This window comes from Corythoichthys intestinalis, chromosome 4 (assembly GCF_030265065.1).
Source record: "Corythoichthys intestinalis isolate RoL2023-P3 chromosome 4, ASM3026506v1, whole genome shotgun sequence".
Lineage (NCBI taxonomy): Eukaryota > Metazoa > Chordata > Actinopteri > Syngnathiformes > Syngnathidae > Corythoichthys > Corythoichthys intestinalis.
The window spans coordinates 46,608,140-46,623,614 of NC_080398.1; the positions used below are offsets into that span (position 1 = coordinate 46,608,140).

Sequence of the window (15,475 nt, forward strand, 5' to 3'; positions counted from 1 at the left end):
CGGGCAACACTAATACTACAACGGAATGTCATATCAGGGTTGCAAAATATTGTCTTGTGAGCCGCAATTGGCCCTACGCTGCAGGTTTGAGACTGTATGACTATATGTATGCAACTTGTTTTTACAGAAAAAAGTGCATGAAAGGGTTCCATTTCATCCAAATCTGAATAACTGGCAGATGGATCAGATTGAGATCAAAATTGGTTTATGGAGAAATATCTTAGTGTGATTCTAATGAACTTTTTTTTTTTTCAACTCCTGTATTTGTCTAATTAGATGACCGATTTTCGTCGTAATTGTATGTTTTAGAATATTAATTTACTGTAAACATATTTTGTGTTCCACCAGCTGATAATTTGACAGTGAATGAGCAGTTGACAGGCCCACATGCTGCAGGAGTTAACTCTATCCTACCTAAGGAGCACGGAAGCCAGTTCTTCTATCTCCCCATTATCAAGCATGGCGAGGAAGAGGTGAAAAATACTTTGCATTCACAGCCTACTGTGTTAGAAGAAGTATGTGTGTATACTAGGCCTGAACGATATTGGAAAAAACTATTGCTGCGATTTTTTGGGGGTTTGCGATATTATATTGCGATATAAAAAAAATATATATACATATATATATATATATATATTTTTTTTTTTTTTAAAGAAATTTTCACTAGATGACATGAATAGCTGTTTGAAAAGACTTTGGATGACTCTCAGTGACCAGTGTACAGTGATCCCTTGTTTTTCGCGGTTAATGGGGACCAGAACCCGCCGCGATAAGTGAAAAACCGCGAAGTTGCGCACCCCGCAAGTTGTGTGTGTGTGCTCAATGTATTTATTTAGATTTAGCATTGGAAAGAGATACATATAAGGCATGTTTTTTTCTCACCTTTTCCCCAAAGTATGATTTAAAAAAAAAAAAAAAAAAAAATATATATATATATATATATATATATATATATATATACATACATACATAATGTATATATATATTGGTAATGGTAATGGTGTTATACTTATATAGCGCTTTTCCTCCTTTCAAGGCGCTCGAAGCGCTTTACACTACATCGCCATATTAATAAATGGTTTTAAGCACTTCAAATGTTATGTTATATTATGATCAGTTTTAAACATAACTGTCCAACCAAATCATTTTTGAACAAGAATAAAGTACTGTAGTCGAAAAATGCTTGGCTTTAATAAATACTTCTGTTTATCTACCTTAGCTGTGACTCTTGTTGCACATGTAGAAATTACAAACTCCTCATGATCACTTCTGGCATTTAATTTATATGTCTCAAACGTCTCCACACACACACACACACACACACACACACACACACACACACACACACACACACACATTCATTCCAAAGCGGCTTCCTTGCAGAAACTGTTTTACAAGTTAAACGATGATTGACAGCTGCTGCGCTGTGATGTCCGCTTCTTTGGCAAGATCAAAGATACCAGCATCGTTAACTTTAATAAGATGGCGATGTTTAAACGATATATCGTTCAGGCTTAGTGTATACAGTACTTTTCATTGATCTAGTGCAGTGGTTCTTAACCTCATAAAAGGTACCGAACCCCACAAGTTTCACATGTTGATTCACCAAAACCCTTCGGAATTAGATAAAAAAGCAATTTTTTAAAATCAAAAACCGATATATGAATAATTTGACAAGTTCCCGTTCAAAATTCTTCTAATTTTGACAGCATGTTTTATAAACAGGTCAAAATTTGAGACCTTGCTGCCCATTGGTCTGTTGTATTCCCTCATACCAAGTGCGAGTCAACCTTCCACTGAGCAAACCAGTTCCTCCTCCCATCTGATCGAGGACTAGCAGTTAAAAGAAATGTATTAAAACTGTAAATCAGAGAGCAAATCAGTCTACAACCTGGTCTTAAAAGCCACTTTGCCTAGATTTAATCAGCATATAGGGCTCTGAGTTTCTTTACCTTCGCCAAGCCCCTTTGACTTACTCACCGAACCCCTGGGGTTCGATTGAACCCAGGTTAAGAACCACTGATCTGGTGTATTCTTGCAAGTCTTCAGGTTTTAAATGATGCATGAGACATAATCCTAGGTGACAGCAGTGTGCTCCTGGGACTCATCCATCCATGATTCCGTCCATCTCAACCGTGTCACATCTCCTCATGAGCGTATCTACTTGATTTTAAAAGCCACAGTGCAGCTCAGCCACCCTGCCTCCATGGAGCTGGTGCTCCGCAAGAGAGTGGCCGTAAACATCTACAACAAGCAGGTTTGTCCAGAAACGATGACATTTTTAGCACCGTATGCAATTTTATGGATTGACCAGATTTTACTTTTTTGGGGAAAAAATATATTTAACAGAGTTTTACACAAAGTCTCAAGAGGAGGATGTCTCTGAAAAACACTCTTTACTCCTGCGGCGTGACCTATGAGATTGTTTCCAACATACCAAAGGTAAAACATGTGCTCTGTATATTCTAATGATTACACACAACAAAGTCTTTATTTATGAATTACCTACCTTTTCTCATCTCATCTGCCATGTCAGGCCTCGGAGGAGCCAGAAGAGAGAGAGACATTGGCTCTCATGGCTGCTCGTGCAGACAGTGAAGAGAATCAGGATGGCGAAAGTTACATTGAGAAATACACACGGGGAGTTCTGCAAGTGGAGAACATCCTCAGCTTGGAGAGGCTGCGACAGGTATGGTAGAGACACAGCAGCCCTGAATTATCGTAGATGGCAATACCACATAATTATTAGATCAACCAGTAGTGCTTGATATCTTATTGTTTACTGTATATTTTGCGTACAAATCTGAAATGTTATGAATGATGAAAAGAGTTCTGGTCCGCACAAAATTTCTACGCTTATTATTTTGGCGTCAAGAAAAGAACTACGCTTGTTTCTCATCCACTAGACATGTGCTAATTTCCGGTTTCAAGGTATGCCGTAGTATGAAAACGTCAAGATTTCAAAACCGTCATGCCGCCCTTAAGGTATTAGCTATTTTTATATCTCAAATATGCACAGAGAAATCCGTCACTTGCAGCTGCAAGGCTCAAACCTCCCCCACCGGTTGTTATTCGGTGTCAATGAATCAGCTGTGCTACACGATGGCTGGAGGAGGTGAAACTCCTGAACTTTTTTCCCCCATCGAAAAAAACGAAATCGCTGCTATGGGAATACTTCGGCTACAGAAAAGTCACAGACGGCCGTGGCTTAAAGGACGGCCAACCGACATGTAAAACATGTTTGCGAAGGAGGGCTGCTGCTCCAATACTATTTCGCATTTAAACAAAATTATAGGTTAGTAAACACTAGCAGTGCAACGGTTTGCGGTTCAAAGCCGAACCGTAACGTTCGCCCTGTATGGTTCAATAAAGCCTTTATGAACCGCGCCTTTTCGGTTTTGCAATTAATTTATTCCGAATGCTTGTGGAATGAATTGGTCGAGCTCTGTGTGCCTGTGCGTTAAGTCCTGCGTGTTTAGTGTGTCTAGTGGTGGTAAAATGAGTTTTTTTTCTCTCTGGCAACTGTGTTGAGAAACAGATTATGTGTATAATGTAAACAATACAAGTCATACACACATGTAGGGCTGCAGCTATCGATTATTTTAGTAGTTGATTAATCAATGAACTAGTTAGATCGAATAATCGAGTAATCGGATAAGCAACATGAAAAATTAAAATACCTGGGCTTAGCCTCAAACAATTAAAAAAAAAAAAAAAAAAAAAGGATCCATATGCAACAAGAGAACAATTGCCTAATTTACATAACAAAAAATCCGCTAGCTTAAATGCTATAAAATGCTAACGTTTTTTTTTTTTTATATTTTTTTTCTAACAATGCTCTTAACGAATGGTTCAGACATATATTCCCACAAAAAATGGCTAAATATACCTATAAACTAATTTGTGAACGGATTAAAAAACATTAGCTCAAACAAGCAGTTGGATTCAGCCATGTGAAATGAGGCAGAGGGCAGTGTATCCACCTTAATCAATAAAACTAAATCCAAATACTTTCAAATAAACCATTACAACGCCACTTTAATTAAACGAATACTCGAAGCAATAAAATTTAATTCGAATAATTTTTTTCTAATCGAATACTCGAGTTAATCGATTAATCGTTGCAGCACTACACACATGCTTTTCATAGAAAATAATTCTATTATTTTTTGTTCTGATGGTAATAATGTTGAGCTGTGGCTGTGGGTTTAAGTTCACCTAAAGGACTGCATTTATTTGAATTTTATTTAGAATATATATATGTTTTATTTAACTTAACATTATACTTATGTTCCAATTTGCTAATATGTTTTAAAAAATTAAAATCCAATGGAATTTTGTTTTTTTTTTAAACCCAGATATCTCAAAGTAACACATTTTAGAGCTGTACTTGCAATACCGTGATAACGTGAAACCGTGATATTTTGCCTTAAGTTTATCATACCGTGCCATCACCAATATAAATGAATAATATATTGGGGCGCCAAAGGAGATGTAACACGAAAAAAAGAAAAAAAAAACGAAGTACTGCCTAACAACAACACTCGTTCACAACATCCTCACAAGTTAGTTTCGTATGTTAATTACTGTGTGTAAAGAGCATCACAATGTATGTTTTTGCACAATTCGCATATTCAATCAAGGTGGCTTTTATAAATTAAACATACTTTTTTTTTAACCAGACCTCTCCATTTTGGCAGCTGTTGGCTGATGTAATGTGTGCTCTAGATCAAGGCTTCTTATAGTCAGTATAAATGTCAAATGCCTGCTACTCTCTACAGTTAAATAAATACAGTGGAGAGAACAAGTATTTGATACACTGCCAATGGGAAAACCCATTGGCAGTGTATCAAATACTTGTTCTCCCCACTGTAAATAATCTGAGAAAATGAGGTCATATAATCACAATGTTTTTTTTCCTTGGTAACTTTTCAGTCAGCATTAAATACACCACTTTCTTCCAACAGTGCCATCTGTTGGATGATGTGAGACACTGCTCATCCATCCACTACAGTACCCACAATAAAATCACCTGAAAGTATAATCGTGATCTTTTTTCCCCCTACAGGCTGTAACAGTGAAGGAGGCTCTTGCTACTAAAGGAAAACATCTCAGAAGAAGCCTCAGCACACCAAATGTACAGCATGTAATGAGCACATTACTCTCACTCCTTTACCTAATCTGGATCGCATGGAAATAATAGTTTTGACGTGTGTCGTAGATAACACATCTTTCTCCTTTACAGTCTTCGTGCAGTAAAACAGACCTGAGTGGCTGTGAGGATGAAGACCACAAAGTATGTGAGGTATGCTTTATCACCGTGTTGATCATGTTATTGTGAGACTGCAGTTTGTATCCAATAGCTACTCACCACGCTCAGGAAATAGAATGCACAACTAACAGTTTTATACAAAGTGCAAAGTTCTGGGATTTTCTCCCTTTTTCATTTAGAGGATAACAAATACTGGAGAACACACAGGTCAAATTTACCCTATAGTAATGGCTGCTACTCCAAAAAACACCTCCATAGTTAAATAAGTTAATACGATTTGCATGTTGGTTTCTAGGACCACTGTGATCGTGTTGACTGCTCCAATTCTCGGGATGGCTCTCTCTGCAGCACACCAGTCAAAAACAAGGAATTGCCAGGTAAACACAAGAAGAATTTTACAATAATTGAGGTCCTCCATTGTAGAGTTTGTGTGTTTTCACTGTGCTTGGTCTGGCTTCCCCCAAGTGTTTTATGATATTTCTGCACAGGGTTAGTTCCAGAGAGTCCTACATTCTTTAATTCCAGTCCCTTCAAGCTTCTTTCCCCTCAACCATCCAAGTTTCTCAAGTCCTTGCTGCCAGTCATGGAGGAGAAAAAGGTGAAGAAAGTCCTGGAGACCCGACCTTTGCTGGGACAAGAGGCAAGAACAAATGATTTTACCTTCCTATCTTGCAACCCCATTTAATGTGATCTCACCCCTTGTGCAGGAATGCTTGTGTCACTCATCATATCAAAAGTCAAAACACATTCACATAGGGGAAAACTGTATTTAATCAACATCTAATGGTACGCTCAGGTTGTTTCCATTTTTTTCCCTGGTTTAACACTTATAAAATGGATATCTTTTAAATGAAAGAACATATTAAAACTGCCCACACATTTTTTTAATAGTCACATTATGGATCTATGTTCCAGATGTTATAACTAACCATGCTACAATGCAGGCTGTTTATTGAAAGGCATGCACCTAACAATGTAACTGACCTGCCCAGCTCCATGCATGCATGCATTGTGTATGTCTGTGTATGTGCGTGAAGTCTGTGCTGTTGTTCTGACCCATCCGCAGAGCATGCGCTCTTGTGTGGACAGCCCTGCACTGCTCCCCCCTCCCTGCCCATGGCGCAGACCCAGGGCAGGCAGCGAGGGCCACTGCAAGTCTTCCACCTCCACTCCCACCCGCAGGCAGCTCAGCCACACACCGCCAGACGGTGCTGTAAGTGCTACACTTGCTGCTCTTACTGCAAGTCAAAATCTCATGATCATGGTATGACAAGAGCGACCAGATTGTTTTGAAAAGGCAGACACTTAACTGAGGAACACAAGGTACATGTTACTTCACTCAATTTCAAAACTATGCAAGTAAAAAGTATTGGCTATGTCACCAATGATCAATTGTTCTCTTAAAACATTAAATTATGGATCATTATAAGTGGATTTCCAAGTCAAAAATTCCTGGTGTAATTCCCTCGCTATTCACTAATCCGAGTAGAGATTTGTGTATGTCACCCTCTAGTGGTGGGTCGCCATTACTGGGGCGTTTGCACACCTATTGAAGCCCAGCATCAGTCAATGTAAACAGTAACATTAGCTACTGTTGGCGTGTGCTGCAGGTGGCACACCTCAGCAATAGCAGACGAGGTACTTCCAGTTGTTTTGCTCAGATTAGTCAGTACCAAGTTGCGCTTGCTGGATGGCTTTATCGCCAGATGGGGTTTGTGGCACAGTTCATATGATAACTTCAGCGCATAAAAAATACAACCTGTCGCTTCATCATCCACTTTCTCAACACTACCAAGGCGTTCACACTGCACTCTTTAACAGATTATAGACGCACGATAATATCGGTTACAGATAATTATTGGCCGATAATGGCAATTATGACGTCACACAGATAATCCAGATTTTAAAAATTCAACCGATAATGCAATCTGATAATTATATACTTGATTTAGCCTCCAAATGTGCGCAATTGAAGCAGTTTTGTCCACTTCTGCACCGCCGCCTCAACGACCCCTCCTCCCTCTGAAGCCCCTGAGAAAGGAAGGGTTGAGGAATATGGCGTCATAGAGGAGGCGGTGTTACACAACAGGTTTGAGGCAAATGGATATCATGGCGGCTCTGTCACTAGCGTGGTTGATTTTTCCATGTGCGAAACAAATGACGCTCTCGCCATCTGCAAAACATGCACTGCAGAAGTTCCACGAGGCAGAAAGAAAGCGTCCTCATTCAACACAACTGACCTGATCAGCCATTTAGCTGCATCACAAAGATTTTTGGAACGAATACGAGGCTGCTGCTAGCGCAAAGGCTAAAGCTAATGTCAACAAACATAAACTAAGCTAAAGAACGGGGCTTGTGATGATGGAGAGACGCGTTTGACGGCTCGGTCTCGGGCAGCGCCACCGCCACTCATCTCCAGTTCAACTCATAAAGCACCACGGCCAGACAGGCCTCGCACTAATTTGGTTGCTGGACGGACTGAACGGCACAGGCGGGAGGAAATGCCGGATGAGAGACGTTTTTTTACCCAAGTGACCCAACGGCCAAAGGCCCGGATAAAAAAATAATGCAGTTTATACGACCACCATCCTTCGTGAAAAACATGCCAATCACATCAGTTTCACCACGGACATTTGGACAAGTGATGTCAAGTAAGCATGCTTATCATGATGGCACAGTGGTTAGATGATCATTTCAACATGCACCAAACCACACTCACAAGAAGTCATCCAGTCAGCAATGCATTCAGTACGCTGTAAATTTATGACATCTTAATCAGATCATTCTTCTTAAATCTAGTCAAATAATTTTCTCCATCTTGTTTTGACTGGTTAACAGATGAATGCGCCAGATTATTCCACTTACTCGAAGTAAATATTAGCATTTGTTCTTATTAAGCCCATACATCTAAAAATTGGTCATTTTTCACCTAAATAAAGAAAAAAATGCTTTCAAATAATGTTTTGAACCATACCAGTTCTCGAATAAAGAACATTTCTGACAAGTTTTTTTTAGGATTAAGTATAATAATTTATTGCTTAAAATAACGCTGTTAAGCTTATTTTCAGCCAGCTGTTTTTCTTTTAGAAATCTGAATGAAATATACTTGAAGCGCTGGCAGATAATTTCACTTATTTCCAGTAGATTAGATAGAAAACAAGAGAATTTCACTAGTTTTAAGGAGGTGTGTTTTTCCCAAGGGCGTAGGTTTACATAGGGACGGTAGGGACATAACACTACCAACTTTTAAGGATGCTAAAATTGTTCCCACCAACTTTTAAGCAACCTTTATTTGCATTATATAATGAGTTCAATTATATAGGGGATTTAGATTGTCTTCCCATATGTTGTAAGGATAGAATTGACCCTACCACTAATAAGTGAATTATTTTCATTATTTTCATCTTTGCTAATAAAAACCAGACATTTATTCTGGAAGTTTTCAAAATGTATCTTTAGTAGTTTTTGAAAACAAAGGTTTGAATCGAACAGTGTATCACCTGAACCAATACAGGTGAAAGTTTTATATAATAATAATAATAATACTTTTTATTTCTAGCTTTTCAAACCACACAAAGACACTTCTCAAGAGACAAGGAATCACAGTACGATAAAAAGGTATTCAAAGGATAAAAGATTAAAAGCACGATAAAAAGAAGTAAAGATATGACAGAGCTAGGGGTTATGGTGGGTAAGAAAGAGTGAACAGGTGTGTTTTCAGTCTGGATTTGAAAAGTGATAGGGTAGATATGCTGCGAAGATCGGGGGGTAGGGAGTTCCAGAGCTGGGGGGCACACTGACTAAAAGCTCTGGAACCAAAGGTGGAGAGGCGGACACGGGGGACGGAGAGGGGGAGAATAGTGGTAGAGCAAAGTGGACTGGTTGGATCGTTTAAACGTAAACGGAGTAGATTGCAAAGGTAGGGAGGGTCAGGCCATGGAGTGTTTTGACTATGATGATGAGGATCTTGTAATTGATTCTTTGTTTGACAGGAAGCCAGTGAAGTTGACAGAGGATGGGAGTGATGTGGTGTGATGCGGGGATTCGAGTGATGAGGTGTGCTGCTGAGTTTTGGAGGAGCTGCAGTTTCTGGAGGGACTTGTTAGGGAGTCCGAAGAGCAGTGAGTTGCAATAATCGAGCCGGGAGGTTATATTGTATTACAGACCAGGGTGGAAGCGGTGTGGCGGGTGAGAGAAGGGAGGAGACGAGAAATGTTGGGAAGTTGGAAATAGGCTGTTCTGGTGATGCTGTTGATATGTGACCGGAAGGAGAGCGTGCTGTCGAGGATGACACCCAGACTCTTAACCTGAGATGAAGGAGAGATTTGTACATTGTTGATGGTAATAGAGAACTTATGGACATGAGAGAGCATTGCGGTTGTTCCAACTAGGAGGACTTCTGTTTTGGCGTTGTTGAGTAGGAGGAAGTTAGAGGAGAACCAGGAGTTAATGTCATCTAAGCAGAGGGTGAGGGAGGAAGGTGGGAGGGAGGCGGTTGGTTTTGAGGAGATGGAGAGCTGGGTGTCATCCGCGTAACAGTGGAAGTGAATGTTGTGTTAGCGGAAGATGGAACCGAGGGGGAGAATGTAAATGATAAAGAGGAGCGGCCCCAGGACAGAACCCTGGGGCACGCCAGCGGAGACAGGAATGGAATATCAGTATCAATGGCTTACTTTTAAAGGCAATTTTGTGCAACTTAGGTATTTACTCTGTTAGTAATTGTTGCCAAAAGTTTGTCTGACATTGTGTAATGTTAATCTGTCGTTATTTAAATGTTGGAATTTACCACTTGTTCAAATTTCATGTTAAAAAAAAGAGCAACAAATTCTTTTTATGCACAGTAATATATTCTCTTGTGTATACTTTAAAATTTTACATAAATCTTTTAAGAGCATTATCAGCTTGACATTATCGGTTATCGGCTGGAACGTTTATCGGTATCGTTTGAAAAATTTATTATTGTGCACCACTAACACAAATAGAAAGCCGCTGGCACACGAGGCAGTGCTTGCAAAACTGTCTTTTAATCTATTTACTCTCTTCATATCGTTTGCTTGGTACAAGAAGGCCTACAAGTAACAATAACAGCACCACATGTCACTCTTCTGATGATGCTAATGTTATGAACAATTTTGTCAATGCCTTGGCTGCTTTATCGTTTGCTTGGTACAAGAAGTCCTACAAGTAACAATAACAGCACCACTGCCACCTACTTTAGTGGATGTGCAATCATTCCTAATTCTGGTACAGCCAACAAAAACAACATGATCCTGAAGATTCGTAAGAGTCACAATTGACCCCCTTGGCATTGCTGGGCGGCACTCGCTTTAAGGATATGTTACTTCTGTGTTGTTATGTTTTGCACAACTAAATTATTAATAGATTTGCATTCATGGCTATGACTAGGGATGGGAATTGATAGGATTTTTACGATTCCGATTCCATTATCGATATTGCTTAACGATTTGATTCTTTATCGATTCTCTTATCGATTCTAATTTGGGGAAAAACAAGAGCAAACGTTTTGATTGGCATCGAGTTTGTTTAATCAGAAGTCACAACCTTACAAACTCACAACGAGGTCAAAAGAGGCCCAAAGCCTCAATATTAACTGTGGCAATAAGTGGCAAATGCACAAGAATGGGTAACATTTTACTGAAACATTTTTCTAATAGAAATAAAAAATATTGGTATATATTGGCATATAGGTCGTTGGTCTGCCGTTGGCAATATGTGTTAAACTTGCAGGGGTCCCCAAACTTTTTCCTGTGAGGGCCACATAACTTTTCCCTTCTCTGATGAGGGGCCGGGGTCAGTTTGTAACAGAAAAAGTGTGACGATGGAGTGCCTAAATGTAAAAAAATTATTGTTTTTCAGAAAGCCACAATCAAATAACTGTTTCTGGATTCTTCACGGAACAAAAGTAAATGAGTTCTTCACAGAAAAAGTCCAGAAAATAAATAACACTATTGAGAAAAAAAAATCAAAATGCTCTCTGGTATTGTTCAGGGGGCCGGACCAAATGTCGGGCTGGGCCGTAGTTTCAGGACCCCTTTTAATGTGTATTATTTTATTTACCAGTATATTGAAATGCATGCCTTTTAGTTTTTATGGTGCTTTCACGCTCAAGTGGGGGCGCCCTTGCGCTTCCTCACGCGAAGAACGCGCTCACGTGAAGAAGAGCGCGCTTACACGCAAAGAAGAAGAAATGCCGCATCCAAGCGAGTGAGCGAGTTAGTGAGAGAGGGAAGCACTGCTCCGAGCCTACGTTCTTTGTTAATGTTTGTAAAATATCTACAGAGGCAAAGCCTGTATGTATCATCGTTTGTGTTGTTGTTGTGTGTTTCCACTCGCGATCGGACACTTAATCCAGTTGTGTAGTGGTTTGAACAATGTGCTAATGCTAGCTAACGCATGCTAACCGTTTTGTTATTACTGAATTAGCAGCTAATCATCGCTGATTTATGGTGATGCAAACCTGTTTGTTATTGGGGACGAAATTGATTTGTTTCATTTCTATTTTTAGTTTCACTCTTCAAGTGATGGTTGAATAAAGTCAGCAAATTATTCCAACGTCTTCTGTATCGTCATTTCGGAGTTTAGCTAGCTGTATAGCTGCCTCGGTGAGGACAGTGCAGTCTATTCCGTCCCGATGCAGTTATCTCCACCTTGCAATGACTGCAAGTCGTTTTGTTGTAATTTTTCCTCGTGAAGTGAAGACACACTTTCGAGCGTTTGAACCTACGTGCTGTCATTGTTATGTTTATGGCTGCAATGCTCGTGCTAAACCATCGTAACCTTTCATTTTCACCCTCTTTCTTGGTGAAGTGTAGCCAAACTTTGGAGCGGGGGGTTCTTGGCGCCATGCTAGTTTGATGCGTCTGGACAACAAGACAGTCAAGACGCAATATGCGTCTTTAAGAATGGTTAAAGGGATCGTTAAGGCTTTTTCATTGTGATGTCGAGGCCTCGAAACACTAGGAACCGGTTCAGAATTGGAATCGGATTTCGATTCCCATCCCTAGCTATGACATTACTATCCTCACTACAATCAAGACATTGCAACTGTGCAATAAAATAATTAAATGTTTTAAAGAATAATTTATCATCTTTAAAAAAAAAAAAAAAAAGCTTAACGCTGAACTAACATGCCAACAATGCACAAAAATACATTATTTTTAAAAAAATAATTAAAAAAACAAAACGGAAAGCCGTTCCCAAACTGTATAGTGCCCTTTACGTGCAAGTAACCGGTAAAAATATCACTCATCATAAGTTTTCAATGACCAGCTTTTAACGCTCCAAGTCTAAACAGTCTCGAGTGTAGCAGAGCGCACTGTGTTCCATAGCACAGCGCGTTGTAAGACACATGCAGTAGCTTTGATTGATTTGATTGTTTGTGAATACATTCACAAGTCCCTCAGTTTTAAATATCCACTGTATGAACCGCTAGGGATTCCAATCACTCAATTGTCTACGTCATTTAGGATGTATGACATGACATAGCCAATCACGTTGACATTGAAATCTGAATTTACCACTCACACACATACACAAGGCCTGATTACATTTAAGGATAACTAGTTGAATAGATTTTTTTTTCCCGCTGATGTCAAGATTGGGCCCACTATGACAAAAAATGACCAAAACCTACACAAGCCATCAACTTTCATGTTGCATGATCACATTCTGCACTATTCTCATTGTCCTCTTTAGATGTTGAAGTGATGTTGTAATAAATTATGAGGCTTAATGCAGCTAATGTCATGTCTGATGGCATTGAACAACAGGAGTCGGACGAGGAGGAGACTGCAGTCAACGTGACTCTTGGTCCGGACCGAAGCCCTCAAGAGCGCAGCGGCGGCTTCCAGGCATACATCCCAGAGGACTTCGCAAACTTCGACATTTACAATGCCACACTGGAGAGCCGCGCTGACTTAAAGGAGAGGAGAGAAGTGTCTCGTAGTCCCACCGCCAGCAGCTGCACCAGCGGTTACTTTTCCCACAGCGCCTCAAACGCCACGCTGTCCGACCTGCCTTTCAGTTCCAGCGAGAGCTCAGATCATTTAAGCTGCTCTGCCAGAGATTCCCAAGATGCCCTGGGATGTCAAGCTGGAAGGGGATACACACAAATTAAAGGCATTTCCACTGGATATGAGGACCAGCAGCCTCTTGCTCATCCTACATCCTTACCTATCAGTGTTCCTTTTGGCAAGCAGAGAACCTTCCCTCTGCCTCAAAACTGCAATCTAAGTTGCAGTCAGGAGTTCACGGACTTTAAAGGGGCAGATGACTTGGACCATTTTACAGAGGGATGGGAACAAGACGATGGTGGGAATCCCACAGAACTGAAGACGACGAAAAAAACAACATGTCACTCTTCTGATGATGCTAATGTTATGAACAATTCTGTCAATGCCTTGGCTGCTTTACACAAAAATCCTGTTTCAAGTAACACTGTAATTGGCACCATCACCCAGTCTTTAACCTCAGTGATCACCTCTGCATCACCAGCCGGCTGTACATCATTGTCAAGATCCCCTCTTAGAGGAGGAGACCCTCCAATCCGTGAGCCAGCACAGGGAGACGTGCCTCGCGGCAGCCCTTGTCCCAGCCCCGACCCCAGCAGCACGGAGCCCTCGGGTGACTCCAGCGGCGATGAGGGCACCCCCGTCGCCCAGCTCCCTGACTGGATGGCGCCTGGAGAGATGGTGTGGGTGGGTAAGAGACGAGGAATGGTCCATTATGTCGGAGGGGTGGAGTTCGCTAAGGGAATCTGGGTTGGTGTGAAGCTGGACCTGGCAGTTGGTGAGTTGATTAAAAGTACTGCACAGTAGTGTAATAGATGTATGTTTTGAATTTTTTAATCCACGCTAGTACACTTATTTGCTCTGTCTACAACTGTGGTCTCCAAACTGGTCCTCAAGGGCCGCTGTGGGTCCTGGTTTTTGTTCAGTTTTGTTTTGTTCAACCGATCCAGCACATTTAATTGAACCAGTGAGGTTTCTGCTACAACAAGCAGCACTCGACTGCAATTAAGCTCATTACACTTTTAAAACCAGATTGGTGAAAAGGTGTCATCTTGTTTGGTTGGAATGGAATCCTGCACCCGCTGTAGACCTATGTGGAATAGTTCGGAGACCCCTGGCCTACAAGTATAAATTAACATATTTTCGGACTATAAGTCGCAGCAGCCAAACAAGTTAAATGAAAAAAAAAACTTATTATAGTAATAATAATTAAATGGAGAACAGCAGGCTAAATAGGTATATGTCAAGATAACATTAATAACAGTCTTTCAGATAGAAGTAACCTAAAAAACACAACATAACTTGTTTACCAAGTCGTTTACTTAGTCCATTAAAGTATTCATCTTAAGTATCACCTCTGAACAGCTCCACAAACTCTGAAATAGCTGGCACAGCTAGAGTTGCCTTCTCACGGCTGTCACAGTGGGAACAAAACTAGTAACTCTCACCTGTTTGTAAGTCACAGGCTCAGCCAAATTTTTTTTTTTTTTTTAAGTGCGACTTATAGTCAGGAAAATATGGTACAGTGGTACCTCTCTTACGAAATTAATCTGTTGTGGAAGTGGTTTCTTAACTTGAAAATTCTGTAAGTAAAGACGCGTTTTCCATGTAAATACTCTAATCCGTTTCTAAGCCCCCCAAAATTCAGACATAAATCTTTTATAATGCTTAAAAATGCACCAAAACATGGTACAATTAGATTATCCACAATAAACATAAAATCAGAGTTCTGCATAATGTATAAAAGCAAGAATAGAGTAAAGAATAAAAGTTAATACACTCATATAGAGCTGTCGGAACACAAGGGGCGAATGAAGAGGACTCTGGGATACACACATACTGTACACATACATTCGAGGTCCCTCTTATGCCAGGAATGCTAGGCAATAGCCAATGGCAGAGCAGCTACAGTATATGTATGTTCCGTTCTATAAAATCTGGGAGCTGCGAGTAAAAGCCATACTTTATTTTTGCCTTTCGTATCCTGAAATTTTTCATAACAATAGGCAAATTTTTCAATTGAGGCGTGTCTTAACCTGAAAACTCTGTATGTAGGGATCAGTGTTGTTAATAACGGTTTTATTGTTGTCAGTAATAAGTAATCTAATTACTTTTCCCATCTTTGCAACGCTGTTACCATTACCGAGGATGTGAAGGCGCGCTTTACTACAAT

General features: G+C 40.2%; 1 protein-coding gene across 6 annotated transcripts in view; it reads left to right on the forward strand.

Moving 5' to 3' along the window:
* kif13a (kinesin family member 13A) overlaps positions 1 to 15,475 on the forward strand; it is an 80,117-nt gene that overhangs the window by 59,857 nt on the left and 4,785 nt on the right. For 3 of the 6 annotated variants that reach the window (XM_057834039.1, XM_057834042.1, XM_057834040.1), the window contains 10 exons: positions 349 to 473; positions 2,081 to 2,257; positions 2,350 to 2,442; positions 2,537 to 2,689; positions 5,069 to 5,146; positions 5,246 to 5,305; positions 5,568 to 5,649; positions 5,761 to 5,912; positions 6,339 to 6,485; positions 13,063 to 14,080. In XM_057834039.1, the coding sequence (XP_057690022.1) occupies positions 349 to 473; positions 2,081 to 2,257; positions 2,350 to 2,442; positions 2,537 to 2,689; positions 5,069 to 5,146; positions 5,246 to 5,305; positions 5,568 to 5,649; positions 5,761 to 5,912; positions 6,339 to 6,485; positions 13,063 to 14,080 (2,085 nt within the window). The remainder of the gene's footprint in view (positions 1 to 348; positions 474 to 2,080; positions 2,258 to 2,349; positions 2,443 to 2,536; positions 2,690 to 5,068; positions 5,147 to 5,245; positions 5,306 to 5,567; positions 5,650 to 5,760; positions 5,913 to 6,338; positions 6,486 to 13,062; positions 14,081 to 15,475) is intronic. The other 3 variants (XM_057834043.1, XM_057834044.1, XM_057834041.1) reach the window with 2 other exon arrangements.